Source organism: Mobula hypostoma, chromosome 2, assembly GCF_963921235.1.
Source record: "Mobula hypostoma chromosome 2, sMobHyp1.1, whole genome shotgun sequence".
NCBI classification, from domain to species: domain Eukaryota; kingdom Metazoa; phylum Chordata; class Chondrichthyes; order Myliobatiformes; family Myliobatidae; genus Mobula; species Mobula hypostoma.
Window position 1 is genome coordinate 160,177,238 of NC_086098.1, and position 17,559 is coordinate 160,194,796.

Sequence of the window (17,559 nt, forward strand, 5' to 3'; positions counted from 1 at the left end):
AAGAGGTTGAAAATGTCCTTAAATACTCCCGCCCGTTTGTTGGCACAAGGTTTCAGAGCCTTACCAGGTACTCCACTGGGGCCTGCCGGCTTGCGAGGGTACACCCTCCTGAAAGACAACCTGACATTGGCCTCCAAGACAGAGATCACAGGGCCACCAGGTGCAGCAGGGATCTTTAGAGCTGTAGTTATATTCTCCCTTTCAAAGCGGGCATAGAAGGTGTTGAGCTCATCTGAAAGTGAGGCAATACTGCCATTCATGCTACAGGTTGACCTTCACTAATCCAACTACCTGTAATCCGGTTCCTTCGATAATCCGACACTGATTATGCTTAATGTGATCCTTCTGTAATTCTGCATTTTCACTAATCCGGCACTCCTCAGATCCCAATGGTGCCTGGTTAGTGAAGGTCGACCTGTATTGAGTTTCGCTTTTTGGGAAGGAAGTAAGTATAATTGAAGTTGTCATCCCAAAACTGATCCCTGCAGAACTCTACTAATTACTGGCAGCCATCCTGAAAAAGATCCCTTTATTCCCTCTCTTTGCCTCCTGCCAGTAAGCCAATTTTCTATCTATAGGTAGTACTTTGCCTCTACCACCATGTTTAGCAGCCTCATATACGTCAACTTGTCAAAGGGCTTCTGAAAATCCAAGTAAATAATGTCCACTGACTCACATTTGTCTAACCTGCTTTTTACCTTCTCAAATAATACTAATACATTTGTCAGGTAAAATTTATTCTTAACGAAATCATCCCGACTCTTTGAAGTACTCGATAAAATTCTTAAATATTATCCTTAATAATGGACTCTAAAATCTTACTAACCACTGAGGTCAGGTTAACTGGCCTATAATTTCCTGACTTTTGCCCCCCTCCATTCTTAAATTAAAGGTGTCAAGCTTGTGATTTTCCAGTCCTCTAGGTATTTCCTTGACTCCAGTAGTTCTTGAAGGGTCATTACTAATATTTCTAGAATCTCTTCATGACCCCTTTCAGATCTCTGGGGTGTGGGTCATCTGATCCAGGTGATTTATCCACCTTTAGGCCTTTTGGTATCCCTAGCACCTTCTCCTAGTAACAACCACTACACGCGTTTTTGCTTCTTGACTCTCTTGGGACTCTTAAGGGAGACTTTCACTCACAGACCTGCAGCAGTTTGAGAAGCACATTTAAATGACTTGTGTTCAGGACAATAATGTGTTATTTTTCCCAATGTACTCACATGTCATACTGTGTTGGTAATCCACACTGTGCCCGGTGTCTACTGTAATACCGATTCTCCAAATCCAACTTTGTTTCTCCAATCAGGTCATTCTTTCCAACCATATCGTGATCAAATATTGAAACAGTGAGCTCTGTTTCCACCGGAAATGCAACAGTCATTTCAAAAACTCTGTAACATTAATCAAAATTTTCCCAAATGAAATAAATGAAGTATTCTGTGCAAAATATGATTCAGAGGTTAAAGAGCGTGAAATCACTTAATAACTAGAGTCATAGAGAAGTACAGCACAGAATCAGGCCACTCGGCCCATCAAGTTCACTTAAATTGCCTACTCCCAATAACCCGCACCTGGACCTTAGCCCTCTATACCCCTACAATCTAGGTACCTATCCAAACTTCCTTTAAACATTGAAATCGAGCTTACATGGACCACTTGTGCTGGCAGCTCATTCCACAGTCTCATGACCCTTTGAGTGAAGAAGTTTCCTCTCATGTTACCCTTAAACTTTCCATCTTTCATTCTTAACCTATGACCTCTGGTTGTAAACCCACCCAATCCCAGTGGAAAAACCCTGCTTGCATTTACCCTATCTACCCATCATAATTTTGAATATATCGCTATTGAATCTCCTCTCAATCTTCTACGTTCTAAAGAATACAGTCCTACCTATTCAATCTTTCCTTAAACTCAGGTCCTCCAGAGCCAGCAACATCCTTGCAAATTTTCTCTGTACTCTTTCAACCTTGTTTACATCTTTCCTGTAGTAGGTGACTAAAACTGCACACAATCCTCCAAATCAGCCTCACCAACATATTTTACAACTTCAACTCAACATCCCATCCGCTGTACTCAATACATTGACTAATGAAAGCCAATGTGCCAAAAGCTTTCTTTATGACCATATCTACCTGTGATGCCACTTTCAACGATCCCTTCATTCTACCACACTCCTCAGTGCCCTACTGTTCACCGTGTAAGACCTGCCCTGGTTGGTCCTACCAAAGAGCAACACCTCATACTTGTCTACATGAAATTCCAACTGTCAATTTGCAGCCCCTTTTCCCAGCTGATGCAGGCCCCTCTGCAAGCCATGATCGCCTTCCTCACTGTCCACACATCCAGTCTTGGTGTCAGCCGCAAATTTGCTGACACAATTAACCACATTGTCATCCAGATCATAGGTATTGATGACAAACACCAAAGGATTCAGTACCGATCCCTGCGGCACACCTCTAGTCACAGGCCTCCAGTCAAAGAGGCAACCATCTACTACCACTCTCTGGCTTCTCCCACAAAGCCAATGTCTCATCCAATTTACTACCTCATCTTGAATGCAGAGCAACTGAACCTTCTTGACCAGCCTCCCATGCGGGACTTCGTCAAGTACCTCACTAAAGTCCATATGACAACATTCACTGCCTTGCCTTCATCCACGTTCCTGGTAACTTCCTCAATGAACCTTAAGATTAGTTAGACATGACCTACCATGCTTTTTACCTACATTACAGAATGATAAAAGTAATAAATATATTAAAAAACTATTCATATTGTGATTGTGCAGACTTTCTGTAAATAAGCTTTTGAGTCAATCAGTACATTAGATTTAGAGATCTTAAATGCATTCTTTGCATCTGTATTTTACTCGGGAGATGAAATACAGAGTCTATAGAAGTGAGGCAAAGCAGCAACAAATTCATGGACCCAGTAGAGATTACATAGAAACATAGAAAACCTACAGCACAATACAGGCCCTTCGGCCCACAAAGTTGTGCTGAACATGTCCCTACCTTAGAAATTACTAGGCTTACCCATAGCCCTCTATTTTTCTAAGCTCCATGTACCTATCCAAAAGTCTCTTAAAAGACCCTATCGTATCCGCCTCCACCGCCATTGCCGGCAGCCCATTCCACGCACTCAATCACTCTCTGCGTAAAAAACTTACCCCTGACATCTCCTCTGTACCTGCTCTGTGCCCTCTTGTGGCAGCCATTTCAGCCCTGGGAAAAAGCCTCTGACTATCCACATGATTAATTATAGAGGAGGTATTTGGTACCCTGAGGCAAATCAAGGTGGGTAAGTTCCCAGGGCCTGACAAGGTGTTCCCTCGGACCCTATGGGAGGCAAGTGCAGAAATTGCCAGGGCCTAGCAGAGTTATTTAAAAATTCCTTCGTGACAGGAAATGTACCAGAGGATTGGAGGATAGCCAATGTAGTTCCCCTGTTTAAAAAAGGCTCCAAACAGAAACCTGGAAATTATGGCCGTTGAGTCTGACATCAGTTGTGGGAAAATTATTGGAATCTATTCTAAGGGACCAGATATATAAGTATTTGGATGGACATGGACTGATTCATCAAGAAATTAAACAGATTTATCATGTCGATTTTCAAAAACAAGATCACTCTGCACTGACTTCTCTGGATGTAGCCTTTCTTGTGATGCAAAGAGGGCAACATCTTTCTTTCTTTTTAAATCTTTTTATTAAAGGGCAACACCTTATTGGTAAAGTAAAATTAAAAACCCTGCCTAATACGCCACTGATCTTACAAGTTGCAGAGCAGTCTGAGTTGCGGGGAGGATAAAGAGAGATTTTGGGAGGTTATTGACAGTGTAATGATAAAAGGAAGAGGACAGAGTTGATAAAGTTCAGTAGAAAGTGTAGTCATTGACTTAGGTAAAATAAACAGATATATGAAGCATATTTTAAATGGTGAGATTTTGAAATGTCCTGCTGTTAAAGGGGAGTTGAAGGTGGATTCTTGTCATTAATCACTGAAGTTTAGCATGCAGGTTCACCGTATAAATAAGGTAAGTTGTACATTGGCCTTTATAGGAAGAGGGTTTGAATACAAAAGAAGAGACATCTTGCTCCAATAATAGAGACTGCATAACAAGCCTGTCCTCATTACACAAGCAAAAACAATAGAGGTTCCACAGATTAATTCCTGAGATTAAGTAGACTACGTCTACAGTGTCTGTTATTTAGAACAATGTCAATGAAACAAACACATTTTTAAGGGTATTGGGTAGATGTAGAGTTGATGTGTCCGCCAACAGGAATGCCGAAAAGCATGGGTCACTGTCTCAAGATAAGGGTTCAGGACAGAAATGGGAAGAAAATATCTTCAAGCAAAGGAAGCACCAGTGCCTTATAAAGCCTTAGCATCACATCCTTGCTTTTGTATTATAGACCTCTTGAAATGAATGCTAACATGGCATTTGCCTTCATCACCGCCGACTCAACCTTTAAGTTAACCTTCAGAGTGTTCTGCACAAGGACTCTCAAGTCCCTCTGCATCACAGATTCCTGGACTTTCTCCCCATTTAGAAAATTTATTTCTACTACCAAAGTGCATGACCATGCATTTTCCAACATTGTATTTCATTTCCCACTTTCCAGCGCATTCTCCTAATCTGTCCAAGTCCTTCTGCATCCTACCTGTTTCCTCAACATTACCTGCCCCTCCACCTGTCAATAACTTTCCTATAATACCATGGGTTCCTAACTTGGTAAGCATCCTCACGTGTGGCACCTTGTCAAAAGCCTTCTGAAAGTCCAAATATACAACATCCACTGCATCCCGTTTATCTATCCTACTTGTAATCTCCTCAAAAAATTCCAACAGGTTTGTCAGGCAAGATTTTCCCTGAAGGAAACCATGTTGACTTTGTACTATCCCGTCCTGTGTCACCAAGTACTCCTTAATCCTCATCCTTAACAATTGACTCTAACATCTTCCCAAACACTCAGGTTAGGCGAACTGGTCTATAATTTCTCTTCTTAAAGAGCGGAGTGACATTTGCAATTTTCCAGTCCTCTGGCGCCATGCCAGAGTCCAATGATTTTTGAAAGATCATTTCTAATGCCACCACAATCACTAACACTACCTCTTTCAGAACCTTGGGGTGCAGTTCATGTACCTTTAGGTCTTTCAGCTTTTTGAGTACCCTCTCTCTTGCAACTGCACCCACTTCTCTTCCTTCACACACTACAACATCAGGCACACTGCTGGTGTCTTCCATATTGAAGACTGATGCAAAAAACTCATTTAGTTCATCAGCCATCTCCTTGTCTCCTGTTATTATTTCTCCTGCCTCATTTTCTAGTGGTCCTATATCCACTCTCATTTCTCTTTTATTTTTAACATACTTGAAAAAACTTTTAAGATCCACTTTGATATTATTTGCTAGCTTGTTTTCATATTTCATCTTTTCCCTTCTAATGATATTTTTAGTTACTCTCTGTAGGTTTTTAAAAGCTTCCCAATCCTCTACCTTCCCATTAATTTTTGCTTTGTTGTATGCCCTTTCTTTTGCTTTTACAATAACTTTGACTTCCCTTTTCAGCCATGGTTATACTATTTTACCATTTTTGGAATACATACATCCTGCACCTTCCTCATTTTTCCCAAAAACACTTGCCATTGCTGCTCTGCTGTCATCTCTGCCAGCAGCTCCTTCCAATTTACTTTAGCCAACTGGTCTCTCATACCACTTAATTTCCCTCACTCCACTGAAATACTGCTACATCTGACTTTACTTTCTTCCTATCAGATTTCAAGTTGAACTCAATCATATTGTGATCACTGGGTCCTGAGGGTTCTTTTACCTTAAGCGTTCTAATTGCCTCTGGTGCATTACATAACACCCAGTCCAGTATAGCTGATCCCCTAGTAGGCTCAATGACAAACTGCTCTAAAAAGCCATCTCTTAGTCATTCAACAAACTCACTCTCTTGAGATTCATTACCAGCTTGATTTTCCCATGACTATGTAAAAATCTCCCATGACTACCATAACATTGCCCTTTTGACTAGTCTTTTCTATTTCCTGTTGTAACCTGTGGTCCACCTCCCAGCCACTGTTGGGAGGCCTGTATGTAACTGCTATCAATGTCCTTTTACCCTTGCAGTCTATCAACTCAAACCATAATGATTCAACGTCTTCCGATCATATGTCACATCTTTCTACTGATTTGATGCCATTCTTTACCAGTAGAGCCGCACCATGCCCTCTGCCTACCTTCCTATCACTCCGATATATCATGTAACCTTGGACATTCAGCTCCCAACTACAACCATCCTTCAGCCACGATTCAGTGATGGCCACAACATCATACCTGACAATCTGTAATAGTGCAAGAAGATCATCCACCTTATTTCTTATACTACGTGCATTTAGATGCAACACCTTGAGTAACGTATTTGCTATCCCTTCTTATTCTGCCTCCCTAATGTTTTGATACCCAGCCTGTTGGCTGCAACTAAGTTCCATCACCTGCCTGCCATTCCTGACAATCTGACTGCACACTATCTTTACTTTTTTACCATCCATCCTACTCTGAGTCCCTTCATTCTAGTTCCCACCCCCCCCTGCCAAGTTAGCTTAAATCTTCTCCAACAGCTCTAACAAACCTGCCCACAAGAATATTGTTCTCTTAGTTAGTGGATAAATATGATTTATCTAATATACACTTTTTAAAATATTTACAAATTAGGAATTTTTTACGTGGTTTGCTGCCAAATTACCCTTCTGCTTATCCACCTAATATGACATATGCTCTCTTTCAGCTTGAACCACTTCAAAAAAGGTTGAGAGCTATAATTTATAAACGGCTATTGAATTTACGAATGAGATCTAACGATAAAATTAAACGTGCTTGGGAATTGGAATTTCAAGAGTCACTTTCAGATAATCAATGGAGTAAAATTTTTCATTTGGTTAATAACTCATCTATTTGTGCCCGCCATTCCTTATTACAGGTCAAGGTAGTGCCTCGGGCCCATATGTCAAAGAATAAACTAGCACATATTTTTTCCAACATCATCCCTATTTGTGACAGATGTAATATTGAGGTGGCCACTTTAACAGATACGTTGTGGTCTTGCATAAAGCTAGATAATTTTCGGAGAGATGTTTTTGAAACGTTATCAAAAGTCTTGGATCTGGACCTACAACCTAATTTACTTACAGCAATATTTGGGATTATCCCATCGGAACCAAGAAATATTCCTGTTTCCGTTCAACGTATGATAGCCTTTTCAACTTTATTGTCTAGGAGAGCCATTTTACTGAAGTGGAAGGATTCTAATCCACCTACTGTCTTTTATTGGCTTTCCTCCATTATGTCCTGTTTAAGTTTAGAGAAAAGAAGTCGTCAGACATTTGATACATCCTTTAAATTTGAGCAAATCTGGCAACCTTTTATTCAATATTTTCATTTGATTTGATTTATTACTCTTCCAATTTTTTTTCGAAGTTTTAGATTTGATCAGAAAATCTTTCTTTTTTTTTGGTCGTATCCTCAGAATAGACTGCCCAGTCCCTTTTTCTTCCTTTTTGTTGTATAGTGTAGTAGGTTTTTTTTTCCTTCATTTAAGAATTTAAAATCTTTTTTCTCTCCATGAATTGATAAGAGGAGAATTAGCTGTCTTCTTTTTTATTATAGACTGCATAGTAGCTTCACACTATGTATGATCTTGATAATAGCTATTTCATAGAACATAGAATAGTACAGCACAGTACAGGCCCTTTGGCCCACAATGTTGTGCCAACCCTCAAACCCTGCCTCCCATATAAGCCCCCACCTTAGATTCCTCCATATACCTGTCTAGTAGTCTCTTAAACTTCACTAGTGTATCTGCCTCCACCACTGACTCAGGCAGTTCATTCCACGCACCAACCACTCTCTGAGTAAAAAAACTTTCCTCTAGTATCTCCCTTGAACTTCCCACCCCTTACCTTAAAGCCATGTCCTCTTGTATTGAGCAGTGGTGCCCTGGGGAAGAGGCGCTGGCTATCCACTTTATCTATTCCTCTTATTATCTTGTACACCTCTATCATGTCTCCTCTCATCCTCCTTCTCTCCAAAGAGTAAAGCCCTAGCTCCCTTATCTCTGATCATAATCCATACTCTCTAAACCAGACAGCATCCTGGTAAATCTCCTCTGTACCCTTTCCAATGCTTCCACATACTTCCTATAGTGAGGTGACCAGAACTGGTCACAATACTCCAAGTGTGGCCTAACCAGAGTTTTATAGAGCTGCATCGTTACCTCGCGACTCTTAAACTCTATCCCTCGACTTATGAAAGCTAACACCCCATAAGCTTTCTTAGCTACCCTATCCACCTGTGAGGCAACTTTCAGGGATCTGTGGACATGTACCCCGAGATCCCTCTGCTCCTCCACACTACCAAGTATCCTGCCATTTACTTTGTACTCTGCCTTGGAGTTTGTCCTTCCAAAGTGTACCACCTCACACTTCTCCGGGTTGAACTCCATCTGCCACTTCTCAGCCCACTTATGCATCCTATCAATGGCTCTCTGCAATCTTTGACAATCCTCTACACTATCTACAACACCACCAACCTTTGTGTCGTCTGCAAACTTGCCAACCCACCCTTCTACCCCCACATCCAGGTCGTTAATAAAAATCACAAAAAGTAGAGGTCCCAGAACAGATTCTTGTGGGACACCACTAGTCACAATCCTCCAATCTGAATGTACTCCCTCCACCACCACCCTCTGCCTTCTGCAGGCAAGTCAATTCTGAATCCACCTGGCCAAACTCCCCTGGATCCCATGCCTTCTAACTTTCTGAATAAGCCTACCATGTGGAACCTTGTCAAAGGCCTTACTAAAATCCATATAGATCACATCCACCGCACTACCCTCATCTATATGCCTGGTCACCTCCTCAAAGAACTCTATCAGGCTTGTTAGACACAATCTGCCCTTCACAAAGCCATGCTGACTGTCCCTGATCAGACCATGATTCTCTAAATGCCTATAGATCCTATCTCTAAGAACCTTTTCCAACAGCTTTCCCACCACAGAGGTAAGGCTCACTGGTCTATAATTACCCGGACTATCCCTACTACCTTTTTTGAACAAGGGAACAACATTTGCCTCCCTCCAATCCTCCGGTACCATTCCCGTGGACAACGAGGACATAAAGATCCTAGCCAGACGCTCAACAATCTCTTCTCTTGCCTTGTGGAGCAGCCTGGGGAATATTCCGTCAGGCCCCGGGGACTTATCTGTCCTAATGTATTTTAACAACTCCAACACCTCCTCTCCCTTAATGTCAGCAAGCTCCAGAACATCAACCTCACTCATATTGTCCTCACCATCATCAAGTTCCCTCTCATTGGTGAATACCAAAGAGAAGTATTCATTGAGGACCTCGCTCACTTCCACAGCCTCCAGGCACATCTTCCCACCTTTATCTCTAATCGGTCCTACCTTCACTCCTGTCATCCTTTTTTTCTTCACATAATTGAAGAATGCCTTGGGGTTTTCCTTTACCCTACTCGCCAAGGCCTTCTCATGCCCCCTTCTTGCTCTTCTCGGCTGCTTCTTAAGCTCCTTTCTTGCTTCCCTATATTCCTCAATACACCCATCTGATCCTTGCTTCCTAAACCTCATGTTTGCTGCCTTCTTCCTCCTGACAAGATTTTCCACCTCACTTGTCACCCATGGTTCCTTCACCCTACCATTCTTTATCTTCCTCACTGGGACAAATTTATCCCTTACATCCCGCAAGAGATCTCTAAACATCGACCACATGTCCATAGTACATTTCCCTGCAAAAACATCATCCCAATTCACGCCCGCAAGTTCTAGCCTTATAGCCTCATAATTTGCCTTTCTCCAATTAAAAATGTTCCTGTCCTCTTTGATTCTATCCTTTTGCATGATAATTATAAAGGCCAGGGAGCGGTGGTCACTGTCCCCCAGATGCTCACCCACTGAGAGATCTGTGACCTGACCCGGTTCATTACCTAGTACTAGATCTAGTATGGCATTCCCCCTGGTCGGCCTGTCCACATACTGTGACAGGAATCCATCCTGGACACACTTAACAAATTCTGCCCCATCTAAACCCTTGGAACTAATCAGGTGCCAATCAATATTAGGGAAGTTAAAGTCACCCATGATAACAACCCTGTTATTTTTGCACCTTTCCAAAATCTGCCTCCCAATCTGCTCCTCTGTATCTCTGCTGCTACCAGGGGGCCTATAGAATACCCCCAGTAGAGTAACTGCTCCCTTCCTGTTCCTGACTTCCACCCATATTGACCCAAAAGAGGATCCTGCTACATTACCCACCCTTTCTGTGGCTGTAATAGTATCCCTGACCAGTAATGCCACCCCTCCTCCCCTTTTTCCGCCCTCTCTATCCCTTTTAAAGCACTGAAATCCAGGAATATTGAGAATCCATTCCTGCCCTGGTGCCAGCCAAGTCTCTGTAATGGCCACTACATCATAATTCCATGTATGTATCCAAGCTCTCAGTTCATCACCTTTGTTCCTGATGCTTCTTGCATTGAGGTACACACACTTCAGCCCTTCTACCTTACTATCTTTACACCGTTTATTCTGCTTCTCTTTCCTCAAAGCCTCTCTGTATGTTAGATCTGGCTTTACTCCATGCACTTCTTTCACTGCTCTATCGCTCTGGGTCCCATCCCCCTCACAAATTAGTTTAAACCCTCCCGAACCATGCTAGCAAACCTACCTGCAAGGATATTGCTCCCCCTCGAGTTCAGGTGCATCGCATCCAATCTGTACAGGTTCCACCTTCCCCAGAAGAGATCCGAATGATCTAAAAATCTAAAACCCTGCTCCCTGCACCAACTCCTCAGCCATGCATTCAACTGCCATCTCCTCCAATTCTTACCATCTCTGTCACGTAGCACTGGCAGCAATCCTGAGAACATCACCCTTGAGGTCCTGTTCTTCAGCCTTCTGCCTAATTCCCGAAACTCACACTTCAGGACCTCATCCCTCTTCCTGCCTATGTCGTTGGTCCCAACATGTATCACGACTTCTGGTTGCTTTCCCTCTCGTACCAGCATGTCATGCACCCGGTCAGAGACATCCCGGACCCTGGCACCCAGGAGGCAACAAACCATGCGGGTGTCCTTCTCACGTCCACAAAATCTCCTGTCTGCTCCCCTGACTATAGAGTCTCTAATGACGACAGCTCTCCTCTTCTCCGTCCCACCCTTCTGCACCACAGGGTCAGACTCAGTGCTGGAGGCCCTGCCACCGTGGCTCACACCCGGTTGGTCGTCCCCGCCGACAGTATCCAGGACGGTAAACTTATTATTCAGGGGAATGGCTACAGGGGTGCTCTGCACTACCTGTCTGCTCACCTTCGCTTTCCCCCCTCTGACTGTTACCCAACGACTCGCTTCCGACAGCCTAGGTGTGACTACCTCCCTGTAGCTCTTATCTATGACTGCCTCATTCTCCCTTATGAGTCGAAGATCATCCAGCTGCTGCTCCAGATTCCTTACACAGTCTTCCAGATCACCCAGCCGTATGCACTTCTGGCAGATGTGGCTCTGCGGGAGAGGGGCGTTCCCCCAAGACTGCCACATCTCACATGAGAGGCACATCACTGTCTCAGGAGACATTGTAAAAACTAACTAACTGCACTTTCTGTTTGTATTGTTATTGATATATATACTTGAGATAATTATCCTCTTGTTTGTATTTATGCTTCTTCTAAATCAATAAAAAGATTGATAAAGAAAAAGAAAGAATATTGGTCTCCCTCGGGTTCTGGTACAACCCGTCACTTTTGAACAGGTCATAGCTCCCCCAGAAGAGATCCCAATGATTGAAGAACTTGAAGCCCTGTCCCCTGCACCAACTTCTCAGCCACACATTTATCTGCCAGATCATCCTTTTTCTACTCTCACTGGCACATGGCACAGGCAGCAATCCAGAAATTACAACCCGGGAGGTCCTGCTTCTCAGCTTTCTCCCTAGCTCTCTAAATTCACTTTTCAGGACCTCATTGCTTTTCCTTCCTATGTCATTGGTACCAGTATGTACCAAGACATCTGGCTGCTCCCCCTCCCTCTCCAAAATGTTGTGGATGCAATCTGAGACATCCCTGACCCTGGCACCTGGGAGGCAACGTACCATCCGGGTGTTTCGTTCACGTCCACAGAATCTCCTGTCTGTTCCCCTCACTGTCAAGTCCCCTATCACTACAGCTCCCTTCTTCTCTCTCTTTCCCTTCTGCACCATGGACCGATGCTCAGTGCCTGTAACCCAGTCGCCATGGCATTGTGACTCCCGTCTCCCCTTCCCCCACCAATACTCTGCAATCCCGTCTCCTTCAGATCCCATCGTCAGCTCCTGGGTCCTCAGAGGCTCCATCTTCCTCTCACCCCAACCCTCCCCTCTCCATTGACACTCCCAGCCTCCCTCCTCCCCCCTCTGATCCCAGCTCTCATCCGTGCCGGGTCTTTACCATCCCCTCCGACCTTCAACTGTCGGAGGCAGAACGCTCTGTTCTCAGTAAGGGCCTCACCTTTGTCCCCCTTCGCCCACACCTCAGCGAGTTCCGTGTTCGCCACGATGTGGAACTCTTCTTCCGCCGTCTCCGTCTCCGAGCCTACTTCTTTGGCAAGGACTCTTCCACCCCCACCAATGACCCCTTCTCCCGTCTTCAACCCTCCTCTTCTTCATGGACACCCCGCTCTGGTCTTCTGCCTGCTCTGGATCTCTTTATCGCTAACTGCCGAGGGGAAATCAACCGTCTCGACTTCACCGCATCTTGTTCCCATTCCAACCTCACTCCTTCGGAACGCTCTGCTCTCCACTCCCTCTGCACTAATCCTAACCTTACTATTAAACTCGCTGATAAGGGGGGCACTGTTGTAGTCTGGCGTACTGACCTCTACCTTGCTGAGGCACAGCGACAACTTGCGGATACCTCCTCTTATTTACCCCTCGATCGTGACCCCACTAAGGAGCACCAGGCCATTGTCTCCCACACCATCACCGACTTTATCCACTCAGGGGATCTCCCATCCACTGCTACCAACCTTATAGTTCCCACACCTCGCACTTCCCGTTTCTACCTCCTACCCAAGATCCACAAACCTGCCTGTCCTGGCAGACCTATTGTCTCAGCTTGCTCCTGCCCCACCGAACTCGTTTCTGCATACCTCGACACGGTTTTATCCCCCCTTGTTCAATCCCTTCCTACCTATGTTCGTGACACTTCTCACGCTCTTAAACTTTTCAATGATTTTAAGTTCCCTGGCCCCCACCGCTTTATTTTCACCATGGATGTCCAGTCCCTATATACTTCCATCCCTCATCAGGAAGGTTTCAAAGCTCTCCGCTTCTTTTTGGATTCCAGAGCTAATCAGTTCCCCTCTACCACCACTCTGCTCCGTCTAGCGGAATTAGTCCTTACTCTTAATAATTTCTCATTTGGCTCCTCCCACTTCCTCCAAACTAAAGGTGTAGCTATGGGCACCCCTATGGGTCCTAGCTATGCCTGCCTTTTTGTTGGGTTTGTGGAACAATCTATGTTCCGTACCTATTCTGGTATCTGTCCCCCACTTTTCCTTCGCTACATCGACGACTGCATTGGCGCTGCTTCCTGCACACATGCTGAGCTCGTTGACTTTATTAACTTTGCCTCCAACTTTCACCCTGCCCTCAAGTTTACCTGGTCCATTTCCGACACCTCCCTCCCCTTTCTAGATCTTTCTGTCTCTGTCTCTGGAGACAGCTTATCCACTGATGTCTACTATAAGCCTACTGACTCTCACAGCTATCTGGACTATTCCTTTTCTCACCCTGTCTCTTGCAAAAATGCCATCCCCTTCTCGCAATTCCTCCGTCTCCGCTGCATCTACTCTCAGGATGAGGCTTTTCATTCCAGGACGAGGGAGATGTCCTCCTTTTTTAAAGAAAGGAGCTTCCCTTCCTCCACTATCAACTCTGCTCTCAAACGCATTTCCTCCATTTCACGTACATCTGCTCTCAGTCCATCCTCCCACCACCCCACTAGGAATAGGGTTCCCCTGGTCCTCACCTACCACCCACCAGCCTCCGGGTCCAACATATTATTCTCCGTAACTTCCGCCACCTCCAATGGGATCCCACCACTAAGCACATCTTTCCCTCCCCCCCCCTTTCTGCTTTCTGCAGGAATCGCTCCCTACGCGACTCCCTTGTCCATTTGTCCCCCCCAACCCTCCCCACTGATCTCCCTCCTGGTACTTATCCTTGTAAGCGGAACAAGTGCTACACATGCCCTTACACTTCCTCCCTTACCACCATTCAGGGCCCCAGACAATCCTTCCAGGTGAGGTGACACTTCACCTGTGAGTCGGCTGGGGTGATATACTGCATCTGGTGCTCCTGATGTGGCCTTCTATATATTGGCGAGACCCGACGCAGACTGGGAGACCGCTTTGCTGAACACCTACGCTCTGTCCGCCAGAGAAAGCGGGATCTCCCAGTGGCCACACATTTTAATTCCACATCCCATTCCCATTCTGACATGTCTATCCACGGCCTCCTCTACTGTAAAGATGAAGCCACACTCAGGTTGGAGGAACAACACCTTATATTCCGTCTGGGTAGCCTCCAACCTGATGGCATGAACATCGACTTCTCTAACTTCCGCTAATGCCCCACCTCCCCCTCGTACCCCATCCGTTATTTATTTTTATACACACATTCTTTCTCTCACTCTCCTTTTTCTCCCTCTGTCCCTCTGACTATACCCCTTGCCCATCCTCTGGGTTCCTCTCCCCCTTGTCTTTCTCCCTGGACCTCCTGTCCCATGATCCTCTCGTATCCCCTTTGCCAATCACCTGTCCAGCTCTTGGCTCCATCACTCCTCCTCCTGTCTTCTCCTATGATTTTGTATCTCCCCCTCCCCCTCCCACTTTCAAATCTCTTACTAACTCTTCCTTCAGTTAGTCCTGACTACAGGTCTCGGCCTGAAACGTCGACTGTACCTCTTCCTAGAGATGCTGCCTGGCCTTCTGCGTTCACCAGCAACTTTGATGTGTGTTGCTTGAATTTCCAGCATCTGCAGAATTCCTGTTGTTTGCGCCATGGCATTCTCCTGGGAGGTCATCCCCCACAAAGGTATCTAAAGCAGTATACTTGTTTTTGAGGGGAATGGCCACAGGGCTGCTTTGGCCTGTTTCCACTTCTCCTGACGGTCACCCAGCTACTAGCCTCCTGCAATTTCAGGATGCCTACCTCCCTGTAACTCTGATGAATTATCTCCTCACTCTCCCGTACAAGCCGAAGGTCATTCAACTGCTGCTCCAGATCCCTCACACGATCTTCAAGGGGCTGCAGTCAGATGCACTTCATGCAGATGTAGTTCACCAGAAGACTCTGGGTCTCCCAGTTCTCCAACATCCAGCACACCACAGCCATTTAAATGGGACAGTAAGAGAGGGGAAAAAAAAGAAAAAGGAAATCTTAACAGATGCCTTACACAGAGCAGAAGCCTCTTTTGAGCCAAAGCCTGTCCTTTCTACTCTCGCCACTGGCCTATCCCTTATCCTTTAATGGCCTTTAAATGGCCTTATCCTGTCTCTATTTATTAAGCAACCTCATAAGAAACTGATAATGAAGGATTGCCTTTAAGAAGTTAAAGCATGTGGCAGATACCTCACCCTAGGTACTTTACACATCCATCTGTTCCTGCTGTTTGTGGTATCTGATAATAGTGGGCCATGTGCATTATTGGTTGCCTCTTAATAGCCCAAAGCAAGTTATATTTTTCCTAGCACTGGAGGGAAATTTCTAATTCCAACCTAATACAATAATTAAATGTTTATTGACAATTAACAATTAACAATTAACATCTTGAGTGCTTTCACTTCCATAGTATAAGAACCATTGACAAAATAATCCTCACAAATCCTCAAGTTGTGCAAATAAATCTTTTATATAATTTAGGTTTTCCAGCAGTTTACTCATTGATTGCATAACAAGAAAACATCGTAAATACTCACTCTCCAAAGACTGGGTTGAGCTGTTTGGGGATATACCGTTCCATGCTGTCTTGCATTTGTTCACCAATTTTGACCACAATATAAGGATCAGATTTCCCATTCAGGTCAGTGGGAGCAAGGTTAGTTGCCTTGGAAGAAAAATAATCTTTAGTAAGTCACCAGAAGTTTGATTAAAATAACCAGTTGGCCAATTCTTCCTAATGCACCCAGGACCACAACACTTACTGCAATATAAGTTAAAGAAGGAAAATGGACAAATCCCAGGTAGCTATATCCAGGCCCTAAAACATTGCCAAACAAAAACTCCAGGAATTGCTAAATCAAAGCCTAAATGTCACGTTATCCAGATGTTACCTCATCTGCCGTGGTGGATCCAGAGGACACCTGCATTTAGTCTGCAGGGATGACCCTAGCCTTCTCTTTATCTGCTCCTTAATTCCCCATCCCATTCCTACACTGACTTATTGCAGCCTTTTTAATTCTAGAACTAGATTTCTCAGTATACATCAGTCGTCCATCTGTAATATTGGCTCAGCTTGTTTCTCTTGTCCTTCTTTCTCTCTCCAGGAGGGAGAGCACCGTCAGCCTCATCAGCTGGGCTTCTCATCCAGCTCTGCATTTTTCAACTCCCAAATTATTTTGTTTAAAGAACCATAGAACACTACAGCACAGAAAACAGGCCATTCGGCTTTTCTAGTCTGTGCCAAAATATTATTCCACTAGTCCCATTGACCTGCACCCAGTCCATAACCCTCCAGACCTCTCCCATCCATGTACCTATCCAATTTATTCTTAAAACTTAAGAGTGAGCTCGCATTTACCATGTCAGATGGCAGCATGTTCCACACTCCCACCACTCTCTGAGTGAAGAAGTTCCCCCTAATGTTCCCCCTAAACCTTTCCCCTTTCACCCTAAAGTCATGTCCTCTTGTATTTATCTCTCCTAATCTAAGTGGAAAGAGGCTATTCACATTTACTCTGTCTATACCCCTCATAATTTTGTAAACCTCTATCGAAATCCCCCCTTATTCCTCTACACTCCAAGGAATAAAGTCCTAACCTGTTCAATCTTTCCCTGTAATGCAACTCCTGAAGACCCGGCAACATCCTAATAAATCTCTTTCAATCTTACTGATATCCTTCCTAGGTGACCAGAACTGTACACAATACTCCAAATTTGGCCTCACCAATGTCTTATACAACCTCCCCATAACATCCCAACTCCTATACTCAATACTTTGATTTATGAATGCCAGGATATCAAAAGCCTTCTTTACCACCCTGTCCACCTGTGACGCCACTTTCAGGGAATTATGTATCTGAACTCACAGATCTCTTTGTTCCTCCGCACTCCTCAGTGCCCTACCATTTGCTGCGTATGTCCTACCTTGATTTGTCCTTCCAAAATGCAACACCTCACACTATCTTCTTCTCCTCCTCTGTTTCCATTCACTTAATCTTCAAGTGACAGAGCCCTGTTGGCAGCTGATGGAGTAACATCGTTTTAGATTGCTCCTACCCTATTTACT

At 44.4% G+C, this 17,559-nt stretch overlaps 1 protein-coding gene across 5 annotated transcripts in view; it reads right to left on the reverse strand.

The window, feature by feature from the left end:
- fer1l4 (fer-1 like family member 4) overlaps window positions 1-17,559 on the reverse strand; it is a 407,998-nt gene that overhangs the window by 68,401 nt on the left and 322,038 nt on the right. For all 5 annotated transcript variants that reach the window (XM_063040941.1, XM_063040940.1, XM_063040943.1 and 2 more), the window contains exons 36-37: window positions 16,031-16,158; window positions 1,224-1,394 (exon numbers count right to left, since the gene is read on the reverse strand). In XM_063040941.1, coding sequence (XP_062897011.1) covers window positions 1,224-1,394; window positions 16,031-16,158 — 299 coding nt within the window. The remainder of the gene's footprint in view (window positions 1-1,223; window positions 1,395-16,030; window positions 16,159-17,559) is intronic.